The sequence below is a fragment of the Opisthocomus hoazin genome, chromosome 1, assembly GCF_030867145.1.
Source record: "Opisthocomus hoazin isolate bOpiHoa1 chromosome 1, bOpiHoa1.hap1, whole genome shotgun sequence".
Taxonomy (NCBI): Eukaryota; Metazoa; Chordata; class Aves; order Opisthocomiformes; family Opisthocomidae; genus Opisthocomus; species Opisthocomus hoazin.
Window position 1 is genome coordinate 86841399 of NC_134414.1, and position 20002 is coordinate 86861400.

Genomic DNA, 20002 nt, shown 5'->3' on the forward strand with positions numbered 1-20002 from the left:
CCAAGCTGAAGAACCCCTGTGCTGTGGGAGAGCCCCACCACTGGTATTGCCATCCTGGAGTGAACCGCTGCCCCTGTAGCTATCTACATGGGGGAAGCAGGGACCATAGGAAAGACCATACAGTGACCAGGGAGGTCAATAGCTACTGGAAAAACACAGGGGCTTTCTCTCCCATGCATTCACCTCTGCCAACCTCTTGCATATCTACACATACATTTTTCCCCTTTTACAGTTTACAGAATATAGTCAGGTGTGGCACATCGTGAAAAGCTTTGAATACATCTATTTTGGGCTTGACAACCTTTGGTTTTTTAAAAGTGATGAGGTCAGTCAAACATTATTTGTATCATTTTAATAGTTCCTTCAATTATTCCTTCAAAGGGATTTCTTGCATGTATATGTTTAGAGCCTTTGGGCCACAAACAAAACATTCGAAATACCTACTCAGATGAACGGTCATCCATACACTGATCAACATGTTCTCTTCCCTTCAGTAACTTATAAGATAGACATTGCTCATACTCAGTTTGAATGAGTTATATTCTCCATATGCCCCTGGCTTACTCTGGAAACAAAGTTTGCACACACTGTCATTTGCTACAGCCTAACAAGTCTGCTTAATGCTTCTACCACGAGACACATCTGTTGTGAACAGCTGCCCATCTTTAATCTCTTTTAAAGTTTGACTGTATCATAGCAAATAACAGAACCTGGGAGCATAGCTTCACATTTCAAAACAGCCAGTACGTCTCCAGCAGCACAGGGCTGGGTTTCAGTGGGGAGGCTACCGTGACGCAGGAGCTGACAGCAGCAGCCACCCGTCACAGAGCAAAGCGCTGGGTGCTTACCAAAAGAGCATTAATCTGTATAACCAATATGGCAGAGCACATTTTTCTCTTCTACTCTGTCACAGGAGGTTTTTGTTTCACTAATAGTCAATGAAAGATGATGTCTGTTTTTTTTACCTTTAACTAATTTTACATATCAGCTAGATTCAGATGTGGAAAACTTCTTTGACATTCAAACATATTACTAACTTGAATGGACATTATTATTCATAGAAAGCATGAAATCTCACTATCAACTGCATGGAGAAAACAGGACAGTTTGCAAATCTCAAGGTTTTTTTGCATATATGTGGATAATTTTAAAGAACAGAGAAAAATTGGATTATTTTGATCAGGGAAGCACTTTTATTATTTTTTTCTTCATCGGCTTCCAATTAGCCATCGCTTCCTCCACCTCTGATGCTCTGAGTGTGCTAAGAAATCTTCCATTACTATCTGCCATGTCCCAGCCTATTTGTTGTGGAACAGGTTAGTGTTTATCTTCTGAGGCAAAAATGGAAGTTAAATGATTTTAAAGACATATTTCAAAATGTGAGTGAATTACAGGTGGAATTACAGGAAACAATACAGAAAAAAATGCTGGGGTGGCTTATGATTTTAGGCGTCCCCCTGAACAAGAGGTGTATTAACAATCCCATCCTGATACCAGTCCTAGGACCCAAAAGCTCCATCGCCCTCTCGTTCCCATCTCTTTCCTCAGCCTAACAGCAGATTGATGTTCCCATCTTCATCCATCCTGGTATTAACAATGATGAACTATCACTCACAACTGGTGAGTCTACAGTAAGTAATGGTGTAATAAATTATTCTTGCAGTATGGCACTAGGTAGTAATGGTATTGAAAAGGCTCTTCGTACTTTTTAGCGTTTTGAGAAAAGACTATCCATTTTATTACTATTGTAATTTATATGAGCTGTTGCATATGTTACATGGAAAATCTCTTCTCATCGTACCAGGTTTTAATCTTTATTTTATTTAGAATACCATTTGGGTGAAATCGAACCCATAATTTCATAAATACTTCTGAAATAGAAAACAATCTCTGTCATAAGATATGAGATAGAGATTCTCATGTATTTTGGAATCTCTTATTTCAGTTATTTTTTCAAATCAGGGAGTGTAAATTTTCAGTCAATAGAGAGTACTGTTATAACAGTGTACTAACATCAGTTTGGACATCAGAATTAATTTGTTATTAGACTGGCACGTAAAACGGGACATACAGAGCCAGAGCTTGCACTGGGACCTCCTCCTAAATGAAGGGCACAAGAATCCACGCCTTTCAGTGTAGTGACAAGGGGGAGTGAGGCTATTGTATTTCAACCCAGAGTAATTGTAAGAAATCACACACTAGTGCCTCTGCTGACTAGTTGAACTAGCCAATATTAATTTAAAATTTTTTTCTTATTTAATCTTACCCATTTACATGGTGCCAACAGCTCGCCTGAATATTACTGTGTCCATATAAAATTTCTACATACCTGTCATGCTTGCTTTCGTATTTTGTTCTAAGCATAGTTGAATAAATATTTCTTGAAGCTGGGATTACATCTCATGTACAAGATCTTACAGGACTGTTTTTGAATTAAGCCTTTGGGAATTACCATAGTAAAATTAAGTAGAATTATTTCTATACTTCACAGATGTTGTTGGCAGAAATGATAGTACAGTGGAATACCATTTATTCCAAAGTCACAAATGCCCACAGTGATTCCTTTTTTTTTCTTAAAAGAAGTTGCATATTCTGTATTATTCCACCAAAATACCTTTGCCTTTTCAAATTTTCAGCATTTGGTTTTTGCAGCCAATGTTCTGTGAGCCACTAAAAGGCTATGGATGAGGGGTCTGTTGTAGTTTAGAAGATCGTTCTGAATATCACAACTAATTGCACAGATAAATTGCAAAAGGAAAAAGCTAGCCATAGGCACGCCAGTTACATCTGTCATCTGTGCTGAATTCGATCCCTCTCATACTGTAATATATAATTAAAGGATCAAAGTGCTACTTTTTGCTATTCTGGCCAACATATGGTAAGGAAGTTAAAATTGCAAAGTTTCAAAAGAGTAGACAGATTACATATTGGCAGGAGATTTTCATTTCTCAGAAAATGCAAATGTTGTGAGCATGGAAAATAAACAAACCACCCATACCAAACCCTCTTGCTTTCGAAGTCAAATTTATGCAACTTGGAACATGCATTCAATACAAACACACAAATAGCCCAAAAATTCTGGAAGTGCAAAGTATCATACTTGGGATGGATGGGGAAATATTTCTACAGAACTACACTTCTGGCTATGGACTTATTTCTTGTTCCTTTTTCTTCCCTTTCTGGTTTTCAGCGCTCAGAATCTCACAGAGCTCTCTCAGAGGAGACAAGGCATACGCAAAACCACACAGGTGCTAGCAGGTGGTACAGAATTTTTCTAAATTTTGCAGTGCAATTCTAGTTATGACAAAGTCTCATGTCTTAACATCTGGGGACAGCTGAAAGCAGATCGTTAAGCTCTAACAGAGGGGATCTGTAAGGTACAGAACTCCAGTCACTCAAGCGTTTTGTCTGAGGCATTAAAATAACCCTGCATGTACTACCCGTTCCACAGTCGTAAACGGGGATATTGCATCGGCTAACACCCCACAGAAAGGAGAAATTCGTAAAACAAGTGATACTTCCCCTCCAGCCTGCACAAATTAAAAAAGAAAAGGCTATCTTAAAAAGCAATCCTGCTGGCATCATCACGGCACGCCATCCTGAAAGCCACTCATATATTGCTTATTTATTGGCTACCCAATAAGTTGTAAGCATTTTACATGTTTATACTGTTACAGGGTGAGAATTGCTCAAGTAAGCATTTACAGAAGGTCTAGGAGTAACTCAGTATATTCACACTATGATAAAATCATTTACTTTTCCATTTTCTTTGCTCCTCCTTCATTTTTCACTGACTTTAGACAACCAGAAAAACAGAGCAGGCTCCGTCTGATGTGAGACAGCACTTTACAAATGCGACATGAAAGCTGTGCAGTGCAGGAACCCACTTGCCCCATGTCCTCAGTGTGGGTGCTCGCTCTCAGGGGCAACAACGTCCTTCCCAGCAAAAGAAAAGGCTTCCTGGGTGGAGGGTCAAGGGATGACAAAGCAAGTAGGGTTTGGGGAGAAGTAAAAATATAGATGGGAGAAAGGGGAAACACATAGTCTTGTCACCCATATCAGGCTTTGAGTCGAAAGTGTGCTTTAGCAAGCCAACATGGCTTTCCAGTCCGTGACCTTCTAGAGGACATTCCCTCTCCATGGACTATTCAGGCTTTCCAAATTAGGCACCACTTCTGATTGATATGAACCCTTACGTGTAAGTTCACAGTGCTGAGAATACATAGAAGTACTACTGTTTTGCTAGGAAATACACACTTTGCTGAAAAAGGAGGACCAAAGAGAATCATAATAGATGTACACTTTCAAAGCCTGAAATTGAAAGTAGTGTACTGGGATCATTGCCGGATTTGTGTTTTAAGATCAGACAACATGAAAAAAAATATAATAGGTCATGAAAATTGTTCTGCATAAGATAAAGAACTAAAATGCTTTAATCATGCTCCTATGATTGTATGTCATTACAGGGCAGAGTTAAAGTAATACGGAATTCTCTTCATGAAGTAATTTAATATATTAAATTAAAACTTGAGAGAAATCTGAATATTGAGTGTTCTGCAGTTCTTATTTGGGAGATATTTACATACAGGTGGCTTTTTCCTATTTAAAGCATACTATTAACCACATTCACCTTTGTCTGAAAATTTTGGTTTTATAAGTATTTGCATCAAAATAAGGTTACACCTTGAAGTAAATTCAGAATATATACACCTAATGTACAAACATACGTATTCATACCCTTCCACACACTTCTCAATGCCACCAAAGAGTGCAAGATTTAGCCTACTGCACATGGTGAAAGATAAAGCCCAAATAGCTTTTATCTTTCCCTGGTTAAGCACTAAAAGTATTAGCTTACTCATTCTATTTATTAGTTACAAGAAAACGTCCTGCTATGCTAAAACCTGTAAATGTTCTTCCTGTGAAAGGTCATTTGTTTGTAACTTTTCTGACCCTATCGTTATTACCTTGGTAAGCAGACACTACATTTCCTAAACAAAGGGTCAGCCTGTGCCCATCACTAAATGTAAAATAGTTTGTTATTTGCCCTTAACCTCATCTTTTTGCTTCATTTTTATTGCTTTATTATTTAAATTCTCATTCTGAGGAAGTATCTGTCATGCATTATATTCCACCTCTAACTCTCAAGCATCATATCTAAAAACACCTAAGGGCCATTCAGGAGGTCATTACAATAAGCAAATTCAGAGTTAGAACGTGGACTTAAAGTCCATTACCTGAACAGTTTGGACCAGATCCATGGAAAATAATGAAAATACATTTTGCTTAATGCCTAGTCTGGCCTCCCTGGAAAAGAGAGTCATGAGAACAAAGGTAATAATGCTGTACATTTACAATTTTATTTAATTCTCTTGTCTTCCTGAATAGATTATGCCTTCAACACTACCATTTCCACTACAAATTGAAGGAAACAAGTAGCCAACTGTTAAATTTGTGAAAGTAAGTTTTAAAAAACTATGGCTTATATAATTCAAAGGATGTTCAGAAGATAAAATAAAAGCTATCTCATAGTACTTAGAACTATTTTAAAGTCACAGTTCATTATCCACAGTCATAAACACAAGGAACATCAAACTCTGCTAAAACAGTCTAAAATTTACAAAAAACCCACAAAACAGAAACCAGTTTCCCCAAAAAAGGACTAATGTTGCTATTATTGTATTGACTTTTTCTATTACCTTTCTAAACTCCACCAAAGAAATACCAGATGGAGGAAACACAGCCACTTGAGATAATACTAGACTAAAGAGAGAATGTTCCAAAGTCTGCCTTAATATTTATGTATTAATGTAATGAAATAAATGTAACTGGAAAATCTTTGTAGTAAAATAGTTCATTCCTGCGTGAAACCTCTTCCATGGAACAACTTCATATTTCTGGATCTTTGCAAATACTGAAGCACAGCCCGTCAGTTCTGTTTTTGCATCTATTTCTGGGTTAAATAACATCAGATAATATTCCATACTAATAGATGTCACCATTCACCATTTTAAATTCATAAAAAATGAATACACTGAATATCTGTCAGCTGTATCTGATCTAATAATAATCTAATAATTATGAAAGTCCATGAGTTCCACATTTTGTCAGGTTGGATATAGTGTTTTAACTATATGTTAAACCTGCATAACTGGCACTAAAGAAACTAACTTTCTACATTCTGAATCTATTAAGTACAAGGTAAGCAAAAGTGTCACTTACCTAAATGTTTAATAACACGTATCACTATAACATTTATATACTATGTCTTTACATATTAGTTGGATTTTTTAAAATGTAAATAGCTTCCATTAAATAGGATATTAGTAAAGTTAAGGGTATACAGGGAAACTATAAATTTAGATGTGAAAATACTCAGTTAATAAAAAAGATATGCATTGAGTATTTAAAAATGGATACCAAGTAAAACAATTAATGTGTAGCTTATAAATACATGTGATCAAATATATTTTTACTGACCTACACATATATATGAAATTGTACGTATTTTACTTAAAATATAGGCATACGCATCAAAAGTCAAGATTCTAGATATCCATGAACATACTAGACACTACTAGAAATTATATGTATTTCTATGCTATACAAACAAGTCTACATACACATACATACAAACATATGTAGTATTGCCTTTATATACTAACACCAGTAAAATAAATATGCACATAAAATGAATAAAATTTATACAGACATGTATTTACATGTATGTGCACAATATACTTATAGGTAAGTCCAGAAACCAATGTTCCTCGATTGTCAACCCAACCATTTGTACGAGTACAGATTCGCAAGATCTGGGCTGTTACGGTATCACAGTATACCTACTAATGATCAAGTTGCACCTACAAAATACTGAAAAATAAAAGTAGTTGGAAAGCGTCAACACATATTTTGCCAGCATATCTGCAAAGACATTTAAACATGAAAAGTTTTTAAATTCACAATACACATAGCAGGGAAGGAGACATATTCTTGCACTCTATTTGTAGAAGCTGTGGACTTGACAAAGTCTCCTATCTTTACCCCGTCAAAGTAGGCTTATAAGAGTTGAATGCAATTCTCCCTACATGGAAACAGGTTATGGCTGCTTCCCACTGAAAAAATATTTGTCAGTAATTGAATTGACATACCACAGAAAAATGAATCCTTGCATCCTGAATCAACAGTGTAGGCAAGATAGATGTGTATGGATTCTGCCACTAAAACTAGATGAAAACCACACAAACAAGAAGCTCCCTTTTGTTCCTGGAATTGCTGAGTGCTGTTCAGAGGGCTGCCCTGCCTTCATAGGCATGTCCAATACACGTCAGGACTAATAAAATTCAGACAAAAGCATGGAGAACCACAGCTAACCTATAGCAGTTTGACTCAACAACAGATCTTTCTTGACTAAGCAGTACAAAAATTGTGCCAAAATTATTTTTTGGCAAGAAAATATGCGTCAGCAGCCATCTCCTCAGTAAATATGAAGGCAAGTAAAAACATTGGTTTCAATGGAGTTATGCTGGCTTTACACCATTCAAAATTATGGCTTACTGCCTGTTTTTCTGTTTTGTTACACCTCTTCATGGCTCTTTGCTAATATTAAATGAGCAATATCATTCCATCCACACCTTGTCCCCGACACATTCTCTCTTGTTCAACGTAAATCTTATCTTTTCATTTTTCTTATCACTTTCTTGAAAATAAACATATCTATAGAACAATGGTAGTTTTATGAATTTTCTCTGAAAAAAATCAACGTACTTTTAGATTGTCTTTTCATTTTAATTGAAAAAAAAACCAAAAAGCAAAGAATCAGTATCAGAAGTAATTAGCAATAAATATTTTCTTAGGGGTAATATGGTGGGGTAAGCATAAGCTTTTGCACTTTCTGTTTTTAAAGCTCTCATTGTTTATGCAGCCAAAAATTATTTCTAACTTATACCACAGTTTTGACCACCACTTCATAAATTCAGTGTATCACCATGATATTTCCCATTCTCGGTTTTGGTCATGATTTATTGTTTTTCCATTTTTAAATGTGCACTTGTCTATGATCTACTTAAAAAAGCCTCAACCACACAGCTATAAACACTAAACCAACCATAAGCGCGAAGGTATATCGTGGTTGTGCAACTAAGCAAGGAGGGACCGCTCCTGGAAGAACACAAGTGCTTTCAACACCCTCTGCCCCAGTACAAGTTGAGAAAGAAAAGCACCTCTCTGGGTTGGAGCCGTAGCTGCCATAGCAAAATGCTTTCTCATTTTCAGATGTCCACAATTGCTATTACATTGACTATTCAACACACTTCAGCACAGACGCCTCTGCTGGACAAATGTACAGAATTCCTAATTAAGGAGTTTCTTTTTTTGCCACAAAAGGAGCTAGATTGTAATGGCGTCTTTTGTCCTATGCTTAATGAAGGGTGAGATATTGTTTAAATAATTAGTAACACCACTGGAAGAGAATGCAAGTAATCAGCATAGCTTGACACTGAGAGCAACACCAGTTGCTGCTGTTAGCATCAACAATGTGTCAATTTAAAAGAAAACCACAAGAAAGAAAGTTTCACTTGAAGCAGTTTTGCCTTTTTTTTTAAAGATACAATTAACCACCTATTTTTGAATGAATCCACTATACTGCTGGCTACCGCACGCTCATTCTTTCAGATTTTTTTTTTTAATTAAAACTACCTGTCAAACCCCATGTATTTTATAAACCTGCCACAGCAATATAGCAAGCAACTACCCGTTTTTTCAGGTGGGGATTTTCTGATCCACTTCAACGTTGAATTTGCCAATGGCATATGCACACTATCTGTAAGTTAATGAAGACCATCTGCAAGCTCGTACCTAAGCTCTACGTTAGCACTGTAGCCAGTGACTTGAGAGGTCATATCACCATTTATGAAGGAGGCCTGAATGTGAAAATGGACTGAAATTCTTGCCTCTCAGCGATCAAACACTGGTATGAACAGGTATCATTCCTCTACTCCTGCGGGATAAGTGCCAATCTACAGAATTGAAAATCTCATTCTCAGAGTTTGATATCTAAAACAGGGCAAATTGCTGAGATGGAAGATGCAATGAGGAAAGGAAAGATATAGTTTTCAGATTACCTTCTTATGAACAGAGAGTGGATTCAGGATCTGGATGGAAGCTACCGCGCCTACTGTTCCTGAGCTCAGAGAACAAACGTGTCACAACCACTGGCATAATTGGTATGACTGGTGTCATTACTGGCACTACCAAAGTGAAACAGGCTGCCTCATGACAAAGAGGATAGTAACTGGATTTCATGTAGACTAATAATTGTCTGTATAAACTACTTTTAGATAGTTTAGGTACAAAGAAAGTCCACACGTCAAAAAAAAAATTGTACAGATATTATAAACAATGATAGGAGTTGTCATTATAAGGAAAGAGTTATTTGACCCAGGCCTATGCTAACCATTAAATTAGTACTTGAATTACTCTTCAAGGAGGCTGACAGAAAGTACTCCATTAGGCTTCTGCCAATTTAGCTAAACTGGGTAACATCTAATGCGAATGTTGCTTGTCTGTCTGAGAGGCCCTTTAAGAGTCTCCTCAGGCATCTTTGCACAGAAAAGTCATAGACTGTGCAAAAATGCCCTCATTTTTTTCCCTAACTATCTGCAATATTAAGTCAAAGATCACAAGAGAAGATACGTGCCTTTTAAAGTCTTCTTTCAAGACTTGGCGTGCATTTACATCAACCCTGAGAAACATTTACTATTTGTTTACACTCTCAGAAATATGCTTCTCCAACTTATTTAACATTGAAGGTATTTCCTGTTAAGTAGTGCATTCCCACTCATATAAAGTTGATAAACAATACACTGTTGTCTTACTAAATAGTAGCACCTGTTAAGGATGCAAATCTGCTGGGTTATTGAAAAGCACTGTAAGTCTATGCACCTTCTGTTCACATTTATAGTCCATGTCCCATTTTATCAATGGCCAAGCTCTTGCCTATTAAAATAACAAACCAGTTCAGAAAGCAAAAATAACAACTCCTCCTTAGTAAATCCAAAAGTCTTTAAGAGATGAAAGGAAGCTACCAGGTGCAGGTACAGAAGCATCTTTCATTATATTAATACAATCACAGAATACCATCTGCATGTTGGCACATGCGCAGAGGCACAAAATCCACGCAGCATGCGCATGCAGGTTTTACCTGCACTCACGTAAAGTTATCATAGACGTGTGCAGCCACATATTTTTGTCTGAAGGTATTTAAGAAAACCCTCCCAGTTAGTTAAACCTATTAACCCAGTTTATTTTTCCACCTCTGAAACTGTGGGCGAGAAGGCTGGCAGATCACCTTTGCCCTCCACACTTGTGGTTTCTCCATTGCAGTCCATCTTTAAAAAATCCCCCTCCCCAGCCACGCACAGGCACACATAGACCATCCAGAGGGAGAGGAGGGAGGGAAGTATGGCATGCTTAATTCCTGCCTTTGCTCTGGAATGGACGCCCAGGTGGATGGGATGCCCCTGGCCATGGCCACGCTGTCCTGCAGGAGCTCTGCCTCCACGGCAGCCTGGAGAGCGGCCAGAGCACCCTGCGACCCAGCCGTCCGCTGCCAGCCCACCCAGGGCATCCCACGGGGGGCCAGGGGCTGCCGCAGCCACCCAGCTACCTGGCAGGGGACGTGCCGGCAGCTCGCTGAACCGCGGGAATGCCACGAGAAGCACAGAAACAATTTCGGTTTTGCTTCCGGCACTGTGCCGCCTGCGAGCCCGGGTGGGAGGCAGCACGGGGAGAGTGGAGCTGGCATTCGGTTTCCCTGGCTGGATGGCCAGCTGGCACCCCTGAAGCCGCACAGATAAATGCATCTCCTGTTAGCGGCGGTGCGAAGGGCTTTTCACAATGAAAGCAACCAAATGAAAAATAATGGATAGCAAGGTGTCCGCAAAGAATGCCTGACATGTCAGTCAGTGCCTGTGTATGTGCAGTCAGCACTAAATCTTGCCAGCTGCCACAAATAAAGCTGTAGGTAGATAAGAAAATCCACCTAAGCAGTAGTATGTGCTGTGTATTCCTTACAATAGCTATGGAGAAATCAATGCATAACTGAGGAATCTTTCCTTAAGCAAAATCCAACACTTTTTCAATGGCGATGAGCAAATGCACGTACAAATTTATACGTGTATCTTCTCTGATTAGAGAGCATGCACGTACTTTTACCCATGCCTGCCCAAATGAGGAATTCAGCATGCAACCAAAGGACGCTTCCCTTCCCAACCACGCGCTGCTTGGCTGGAAAGGCTGATAGGTAGCACTAACCTTTAGCTTGTCATAGCGCTCGCTTAAAGCTGCCACCTGATGGTCACGGTGTCGCCCGACCAGTTTACACAAGGCACAGATTAACTGGTCATCTGTCACGCAGTACATGTTAACTTTCTCATCCTCGTGCTCCAAGCACATTAATCCCCTGATGTGAGAGTCCGGGATGGGCTCAATGAGACGGTGGCCGGTGAACGGCTTCTTGTTGGGGTGAGTGGCTTTCAGGCACTCCTCGCAGTAGGACACCTCGCAGGTGACACAGGTTTTCACAGCCTCCTGGGCAGGGTCCTGGTCGCAGAACTGGCAGAGGACCTTCTCGCAGGACGACATGCTGTTGCTATCAAATGCCCGCTCCCGGCGGGTCTCGCTGGGGGAGTTGGGCCCGCTGATCGAGGCTTTCTGAAACCTGTCGATGATGTTCTGCAGGGTGACGTTGCGCTTGAGCCCGTCTAGACCGCGCTGGCTGAGGGTGATGACATAGCGGCAGGTCGGGCACTGGAAGGCGGTGATTGACTCCACGGGCTCGTTGGTGGCGCAGTGGGAGACCAGGATGCGGTGCGCGCAGTTGAAGCAGAGGCTGTGAGCGCAAGGCAGCAGCAGCGGGTCTTCAAACAGCTCCAGACAGATAGGGCAGGTCAGTTCCGACTCCAGTGTTTCCATCTTCAGGCAAAGCTTTCCTGTGGCGTCAGCGAAATCCAGGGAAGCTGATCAGCTATCTGGAAACACACGTAAAATTCGATTAGGCGAGAGAGAACGTGAGGGGTTAGCCATGGGGGGTTGTCAGCTTTCACCATGGCTCCCAGGGCTATCAACCCACCACGCCAGGAGGGAGAGCAACCTAAAGTTTTGAATCTGCACATGCACTCATCAAGGTATTTAAACCTGGACTTCTTTTTTCTTTTCACTTAAGAATGCAAAACAAAAGCTCCTTCTTTATTTCTTTCTCTTTCTCTTTCTCTCTCATGCGATCGAGGAAAACAGCAGATGTTTCTGTGCATTATTAAAAACCAAAATGATGACCTTCAAACAGCCTATTACAGCAAAAAAAAAAAGATTTATTCTGCAGATGATGCTTTTGGCTTCACTAATCAACTAGTAAAACTTTCTAAAAACCCCTCACTTTTGTATAGCATTGTGCAAGGATTAGTCCAGAGTATAACTGACAACCTTAAATCTCTCACTCCTATTACAGTTAACAGTTATTTTCACAAATTGAAATTTTTATTTACTATTACAGCAATAGCACAGCATTTAGAGTAGATCTGTGTTTACCTGTGTAAATATGTATCTGAATTTATACAGGGAATAATGTTTCTAGGAAAACGTGATTCTTTTACATATAATATATATCTGTCATATACATATCATATACAAATAGACTCCTCCTATGTATTTCAAGAACATATGTACCTGTATTTATATGTACTTGTATTTTTGTGCATATGTGCCTCTGCACATTTGCACAATCGTATATCACATACATATTTGCAGAAAGGCAAATATAGCCAGAGGACCACACAGTGCTGTAACTTAAATGTCTCAAGGAAGGAGGATGAAGTAAACGATAAACAGTTGTTTAGCCCAAATTTCTGATAATCCTAACCTATAGTACAAGAAGAGCCTCTATAGAGTAAGGTAGTGAAATGTATGATTTGCTTACAGGCTTGCGTATGTGTGTGCTTGCACTTTTGTGTGACTACTCTCTATTGCTAAAACTTATGAACTACTGCTTGCTTTAGTGGCCTTATTAATCACTTGAAGTGGATTAGGAATCAATGACTTTTAAATGGAGGGCATGGGATTTTCTGGAGAACGCAGTAGTACACCCCCACCAGATATCAACAGAAAATTCATTTTGTTTCCTTTTCTGCGCTCAGCGTTACAGAGAGCGGTTTTGAAAGAGTCGCCCTGCGCAGCTCTCCCTGCCTAAGCTCCTGTCAAGGGCCCGTCGCCGCTGCAAGCAGACAGGTCAGTGAAGCAGAAGCAAAAGCTATGCTTCACACTCACAGAGCTGTACCTCTTCACAGTACAACCTATTTAAGCTTTGTTGCTCACAACTGACGACAGCTTCAGATGGCACAGCTGCATCGTCTTTACACTATAAAGTCATTGTTTGGTTGTGTGAACTCTCGCCTCCTCCCCTGACCACGGAAAAGGAGGGATGGACAAGAATCTGCCACAAACAAACCTTGGTTCATTAAGGGTGAGGAGCGCTCAGGGCTCATTAGCAGCCTTGGGAACCAAGCGTGCTTGAACCTTCTGTACTTCATGACAATTAGTGCGGGGAGCGCAGTGGCAGTGACAAGAATGCTACCTATAACCCCAATATGAACCACAGCAAAAAGGAAAGTTCAGCAAAGAGCAGCAAGGTTCAGACTGCCCATCGGTATTTAGTCCTGCTTGCTCTGTGGGAAGAGCAGCAAGGCGTCTGTTCCAGAGGTATGCTTGGAAATTAGGATACTTCGCTTCTTCGCGCTAAAGCGTCCTTTTCTTCTGCCAAGCAACCTCAGCATTTTAAAAATGCACTGACCCCATCACAAAATTTGCTTTCCTGTATCTTCTGTGATGCTGATGTTACTTGAAAGAAAGTTCAGTTTGCCAAAGACAGATCCATTTATAACTATCCATCAGCTGCCATTAAAGGCATGCTGCATCTGGTCAAAATTAAAGGCCTGGCAATTTGATACGAGCAGGAAGACAACTCCCCTCCTCTCTCCTCAGCCGTAGCCTTCACAGCACAGAAAAGATGAAAGCCTTTTCTGCAAACGAAGACCAGTTTGTCTTGCTGCCTCTTCACTTGCTGTATCACAGAACTCCCAGAAGATCAAAATTCACATTGTTTGAATCCCTTCCACACCACAACTTTGTACCTCATCATCCACTTATCCTGCAGGCTGAATGCTGCGCTGGAAATGGGAGAAGGGGATTTCAGGTTGGCAGGAGACAACACTGAAAAGGCAAACTGATCATTGCTGTTCTATTGGCAGTCCAGTTAAAACCTGCCAACCTTTCGGGTTTGTTTCTTAGCACCGTATTTGGAATATGGAGCTTTCTTCCATCCTGTCTTTTCTGTACAAAATCCCTCCTGCTCCTTTGCATGCCAAACAGTTTCATTCATTCAGCTTCCTTCTTAAAGGACCTTATTTAACCAAAGGCTTTTCTACGATGCTCTTATGAAAGTGAGGTACAGATAAACAGATAAAAGCAGCAGAAAAACATCTGCATCACTGCCTCATGGAAAGATGTTTGAAACACCATCATGGCTCTACATAAACACCACCGTCTCAACCGATGACTAATTCTGATCTATCTGACCTGAATGAGCAGCAGCTCAGCCCTCACTAATGTTATTCAGCATGAGCAAGGGTGCCAAAATTTGATCTTAGACTGTAAACATCTTGGAATAACAGCCTATATTCCAAGGTAATCAAAGCTGAGGACACTGAGAGAAACCAAAAAATTGTATTTCCCTGTTTTCTTTTGCAGTTGCTAATAAGTCAAAACACGCTGCATCTGGGACTGAATAATGAGTCCTTTAAGAGGCACTGAAGAGTGGCTGCACTTTCTGAGCAATCCAATGATTACTCTTTCACCAACTGCAATTCTGCTTTCACTTTTAGGTTGGTGCCTGAATACAGAGTGTGCTGCTGACCCAGCTACAAAATCTTTCAAACTCACTGGCCCTTGCTTTAAAGTTTCCTATTCAGTAATCTTTTTTCTCTTGAGAGTGGTGGAGAATCCATAGCTAGAGTAAACTGGAAGATTAGGCAGAAACTCAATATGCGTGGTTTATATATGCAGATGGTTGTATGCCATCTTCAACGTGGACCATAAATTGAAAGACACACAGACAGTCTCCAGACACAGAAAGGAAAGTAGGAATTTCAAGTATATAATTTTGTATTTGCAAAAATGTGGAATTACTGGCAGAAAATTATACTATTACCAAAATGTCATTGAAATGAGAAGTATAATTTTTCTACCCACAAGAGGTAGTTTTAAGAACAGATATCAAAGTGATTTTCAAAAGACAAGTGTTATTTAACAATCAAAAACATACTTCACTAACTTTGTATTTGTGACATCTCCCCAGCACATAAAGATTAGTTATGCATTATGTGGTAAGCAATGCAGTAAATGAAATCCTGATCTCCATGTAGTTCATGGCAAAGCTTTTACTAACCCTAGTAGAATTAGCATCTTTGTACCTCTTGTTATAGCATGACATATTTTACAGGTGGCATTAATGTCTTCAGTTGCACAAAAGTGCACCCAACGCTTCTCAGAAGCAGATACGCGAGAGAAATTAAAACTAAAGCTGAACTAGATAAATTTCAGTATGTTAAGTACAAGTAGAGCCGAATAGATAAAAAAAGTCTGTCATGCTGTTTCATAACTGGATGCAATGCTATGCTGCAAAAATGCTGTATTATACCATTTGTTTTATACTTCAAAAAATACGGATCAGAGATACTATCGAAGTCCAGAAAACTGTTACCACTGATCTCAGTTAGACCCTAGTAATCAAAGGCCAAAACTACATTTCCTAAGGAGGACATAAAATAGGCAGTTCATCAGTCTTTGAAACGTTACTATTTACAGGAAAATCTGGTGATTTGGTGGCCCTGAAATCAGTCCAGGGATGACTGAAGGCTGGCTCTTATTTTTCTTTGCTGGGAGTGCCAATGTTCCTGATGACCACTATGTTTTAAGTACAGAAAGCAGTATATACAAGCAGCAGGATAAAAGTACCAGAAAGTGTCAGTGGGTAGAGATTTCCACGAACCAGAATTATAAGCACTTCCTCACAGGAAGCAACACACTTCCATGTTCTGAAGAAACCACTGTGCAAACCACATGTTGCTACGTGGAGCTGTTCTCACAGCAAATACCCCCATATGGCTCATGTACACAGGCTAACACTCTTTCTGCACCCAAATGACAACCAGAAAATTGCAGTTAATGAACAAAACCATTATCCTGCTAACCTCCTGGGGAAAAAGACAAACACCCAGCAGTAATACCATAGGACCTGGTGATGCTACAGTAATAAAATACTTCAAGAAGGCTAATAGCATTCTTTAAAGTTGGATCTGGATAGGACATTTCAGCCTAACTTGTAACACTCGCCACAAAAGAAACTAGTGTTCTGACACGGTCTTTACACTTAACTGTTTCTCATTGGTGTTAACCACATGATCAATAAATTTTTTAATTATTTACACTTGTTGTATTAACAAAGTAAATATAGTGTGACATTGCCAAGGAACATTCTTCACCTCAACTCAGTACATTCAAGCTAGAACATGATATTTCTGAAGTGTTAACGTAATGTCTAAAATATAAAGCTACACTTAAAAATTAATGTGTCAAGAATTCCAGTATACTGATGTCAGTTTTTGTCAGTAAAACACTACAGAATTCTTCCCACGCAGAACAAATCACTGCCTATTACAATAAAGTCAGCAGGCAGTGTTTTAGCCTGCCCTGTGTTGTCTCCTGCTCCTTTTCTATTCCAGTTGCTCCTGCATACTTCAGGGAAAGTGAGAAGAGAGTCTACCAGGAGTGAAAAAGTGGTGGAAGAGGACATCCTATGAAGCTTCGCTTTCCACTCTAGTAATGGTGGAGCTCAAAGTATGAATTAAAGCTGTTTCAGTGAACTTTGAAACTGTAGTGAACCCAATGACATTGAAGGAGGAAACAGAGCTGTAGGCCATTCTGCAAATTTTAAGCATTTTAGCAATAAACTGCACTGGGCAAAAGAGCAGGACTTGTGCCATGTTCTAAAATTCCTTGATGTGTTATCTCTCTGGCAAAACCTCAGTTTGTCATGTTTTGGTGAACTATGGCCAAAGTATGCACAAGAAGGTTCAAATAGCATTTTCTGTAATCATACTTTCAGACAATTTGTTGTGTTAAGGTTACTACCGAATGTCTACTACAGTAAAGCTATTTCAGCCCTGGTCCTCCAAACTCATATGTAGGAATGTTCATAAATGGACACAAGAGCATAGGCTAAATTAAAGATCAAATACTTGAAGATTAAGTATTTTTGTAGAAAACACTTGCCAACTTTTTCAGTTAGAAAATGAAATTTATTAAACTGCCATTACAAGAATTTGAAATTTTATATGAAATACGAACAAGTATGAAATGTAATAAAATATGTTATGCATGTATGTGTGCACACGTATACGTATCCTAGGTTTACAGTACAAAAGGAATTACAGCCAACACACACACTGTTCCTCAGTAAACTATGGAGTGCTTAAGCAGGCTACTATCTTAGTACACAGCTGTAGTTTTCTAAGAAGTGACACTATTTTTCTGTTAAGTGCACTATAAAAGGAAAATTTAACATTTATGTTCTTGTCATAAAATCTTCTATGGGCAATTAAAAAAAACACTTGCAATTTCTTCTGTTAGATCTGAGGAGAAAAAAAAAAAAGCTATTTTTGCCATTTTTTATCATGCTCCAGGATATACACAAAATTGTCTTGAGAATAACTTTTCCTTCCAACAAATGAATGTCATTGTTTCAAATCATATTCAATAAACATTTCAAATGTGATTAAACCAATGGACTGCTTCATAGCCCAGTTTGTCCGAGGTCCATAACAGCTTTTACCTTCTGCAGCAGAAACACTGAAGTGTATGAGTACTCACAATGCTAGTAATTGCCAGCAGGACAGCTAATGAGATATCCGTGTAAGTAGTGTCATTTGCGTCAGTAGTGTAAAAGGAACCAATAATCACAACAGGAACTTTTCTTTAGAAATATTTAATGAAAAATTCTATAATGCTAAAGAAAGCAAATGGCACACCCCTGAAGCGAGTAAATACATGTTTTCCCACTGTTTTTTATCAAAGCAGTGCAAATTAATAAATATTCAAACCACAATGCTGTTCAACAGCTCCTGATATGCAAAACAAATATTCAGCACACAAGAAAATGGCTAGTTCATCCTATTCGTACATTTTCACTGTCAGAAGAATGATTAGCTGCTTTGTCTGGAAGTAAGCTACATGCAGTGTTTCCATGATGTTGAAACAGATGTTTGCAACATTTAAAGGATATTAATACAGCAAAAGCACATCTGCTATGCCGTTTGTAGTGATGTAAAGCCTAGACAACATCCCTCTCTGGCTGAAATGTATGCAGTAGGAGAATATATTTTCAAAAAGCCTAATTGTATATGTTATTCCGTGAGACAAGAACATCACAGAATTAAGGTCTTTGGCACATATTCCTTCTCATGTGAGCTAAAACAATAACTGAGCCTCAAAAGCTAACAGGCAAGAAAAAAAAAAGATCATGTCCTGTAAATCCCAAAGCAACTCATAAATAGCTGATTTAGTATTATCTATAGTATTAGATACAGTATTAGACATATGCGCATAAATCTATACTAGTATACATTTGGTATGCTTTTTGACCTTTATTTTTTATATTCTTGCAACTCTTGTAGTTTTACATTCTTTAGATACAAGATTTAATATTTCCTCAAAATGCTTCAGGGGAATGAAAGCAAAGGATTTTTTAATCTTTAGCACATGTGAATCAGCATAAGTGTACTGGCATCAGCAGTGACATCCTACAAATTTATGGCTGGAAATCTCTTCCAAAAACTTCTTCAACTACATTCACACTCTTTATTTGAGAAATTAGTATTTATTCTGGAGTATATCATAACTATACAACAACAAATATTGAGGAATTGGGTTCACATCTTGGTCTGGATACTGGCAGCATGGGAAACAACGACTGGAACAACCCCAAAAACTGGCCAAAGGGGACAAATTGCTATGTACGACACTATTTTTTTTTTTTTATTTCAAGCTAAGAGCTTCCTAGATGATGGATGCCACCCTGCAACAAAAGCAAGCTAAAATAATTATACCCAAATAGTAAATACCAAAACCCACCAATTTTCCTAGGGCTTTGGTTGCACAGTAGAGCTGGAAATCTCTCCCATTTCCCAGCTGAGAATTTCACTTGTAATACCTCAGGTGACATGGTACTCCCTGATCTTTAGTGTAGATGATACGGCAACAGAAACAGCCAGAAATAGCTCAGCACATTCCGTCTAGTCATATATGTTCACACACACGGATATGTAATTTAGTGCAGCTTGGAAACACTGGGCCCTTCAGCTACTGCAAGTTTTCAAGGAAGATGTTAGGGTGGCTTAAAGAAATGATTGCATTCTCTTTCCTCCAAGTTGTCCTATGAATTCTTTCCCTGCAGCTAAGTAAAAGGGTTCGTAAACACTACTTAAATTCATAATCATTGCCTCCACCTAGATAATGACATTAGAAGTTCTCAAGGAAGAACCGCAAGGTCTGCTTTCTTATCACAGAGTGCCTTTAAAATAGCAGCAAGAAATGTCCCAGGAACTATGACAGGTATCAAGGTGTGACCTCACCCACCACACAGGACTCTGAATTTAAACTACCTGCAAGATTCCCTTTTGACTAACTAAAGCTCCTTGTGTTTATAAAGCTATCCCCATCGCATCACAAGGCACACAATGTTAGTCTCTTGCTGTCCTGCTCTGCTCCTTGCATGTGATCATTAAAAAAAGCCTACAAAATGTTTTTGATTTTTTTTTAAAGAACAAACACACATTCTCAGAGTTATATTCTGTACATTTATAAAGATTACAAAGATATTCTGGCGACTGCAAAA

At 39.0% G+C, this 20002-nt stretch overlaps 1 protein-coding gene across 2 annotated transcripts in view; it reads right to left on the reverse strand.

Moving 5' to 3' along the window:
* MID1 (midline 1) overlaps positions 1 to 20002 on the reverse strand; it is a 180154-nt gene that overhangs the window by 89371 nt on the left and 70781 nt on the right. For both annotated transcript variants that reach the window (XM_075428370.1, XM_075428378.1), the window contains exon 2: positions 11314 to 12029. In XM_075428370.1, coding sequence (XP_075284485.1) covers positions 11314 to 11973 — 660 coding nt within the window. In that variant the 5' untranslated portion in view covers positions 11974 to 12029. The remainder of the gene's footprint in view (positions 1 to 11313; positions 12030 to 20002) is intronic.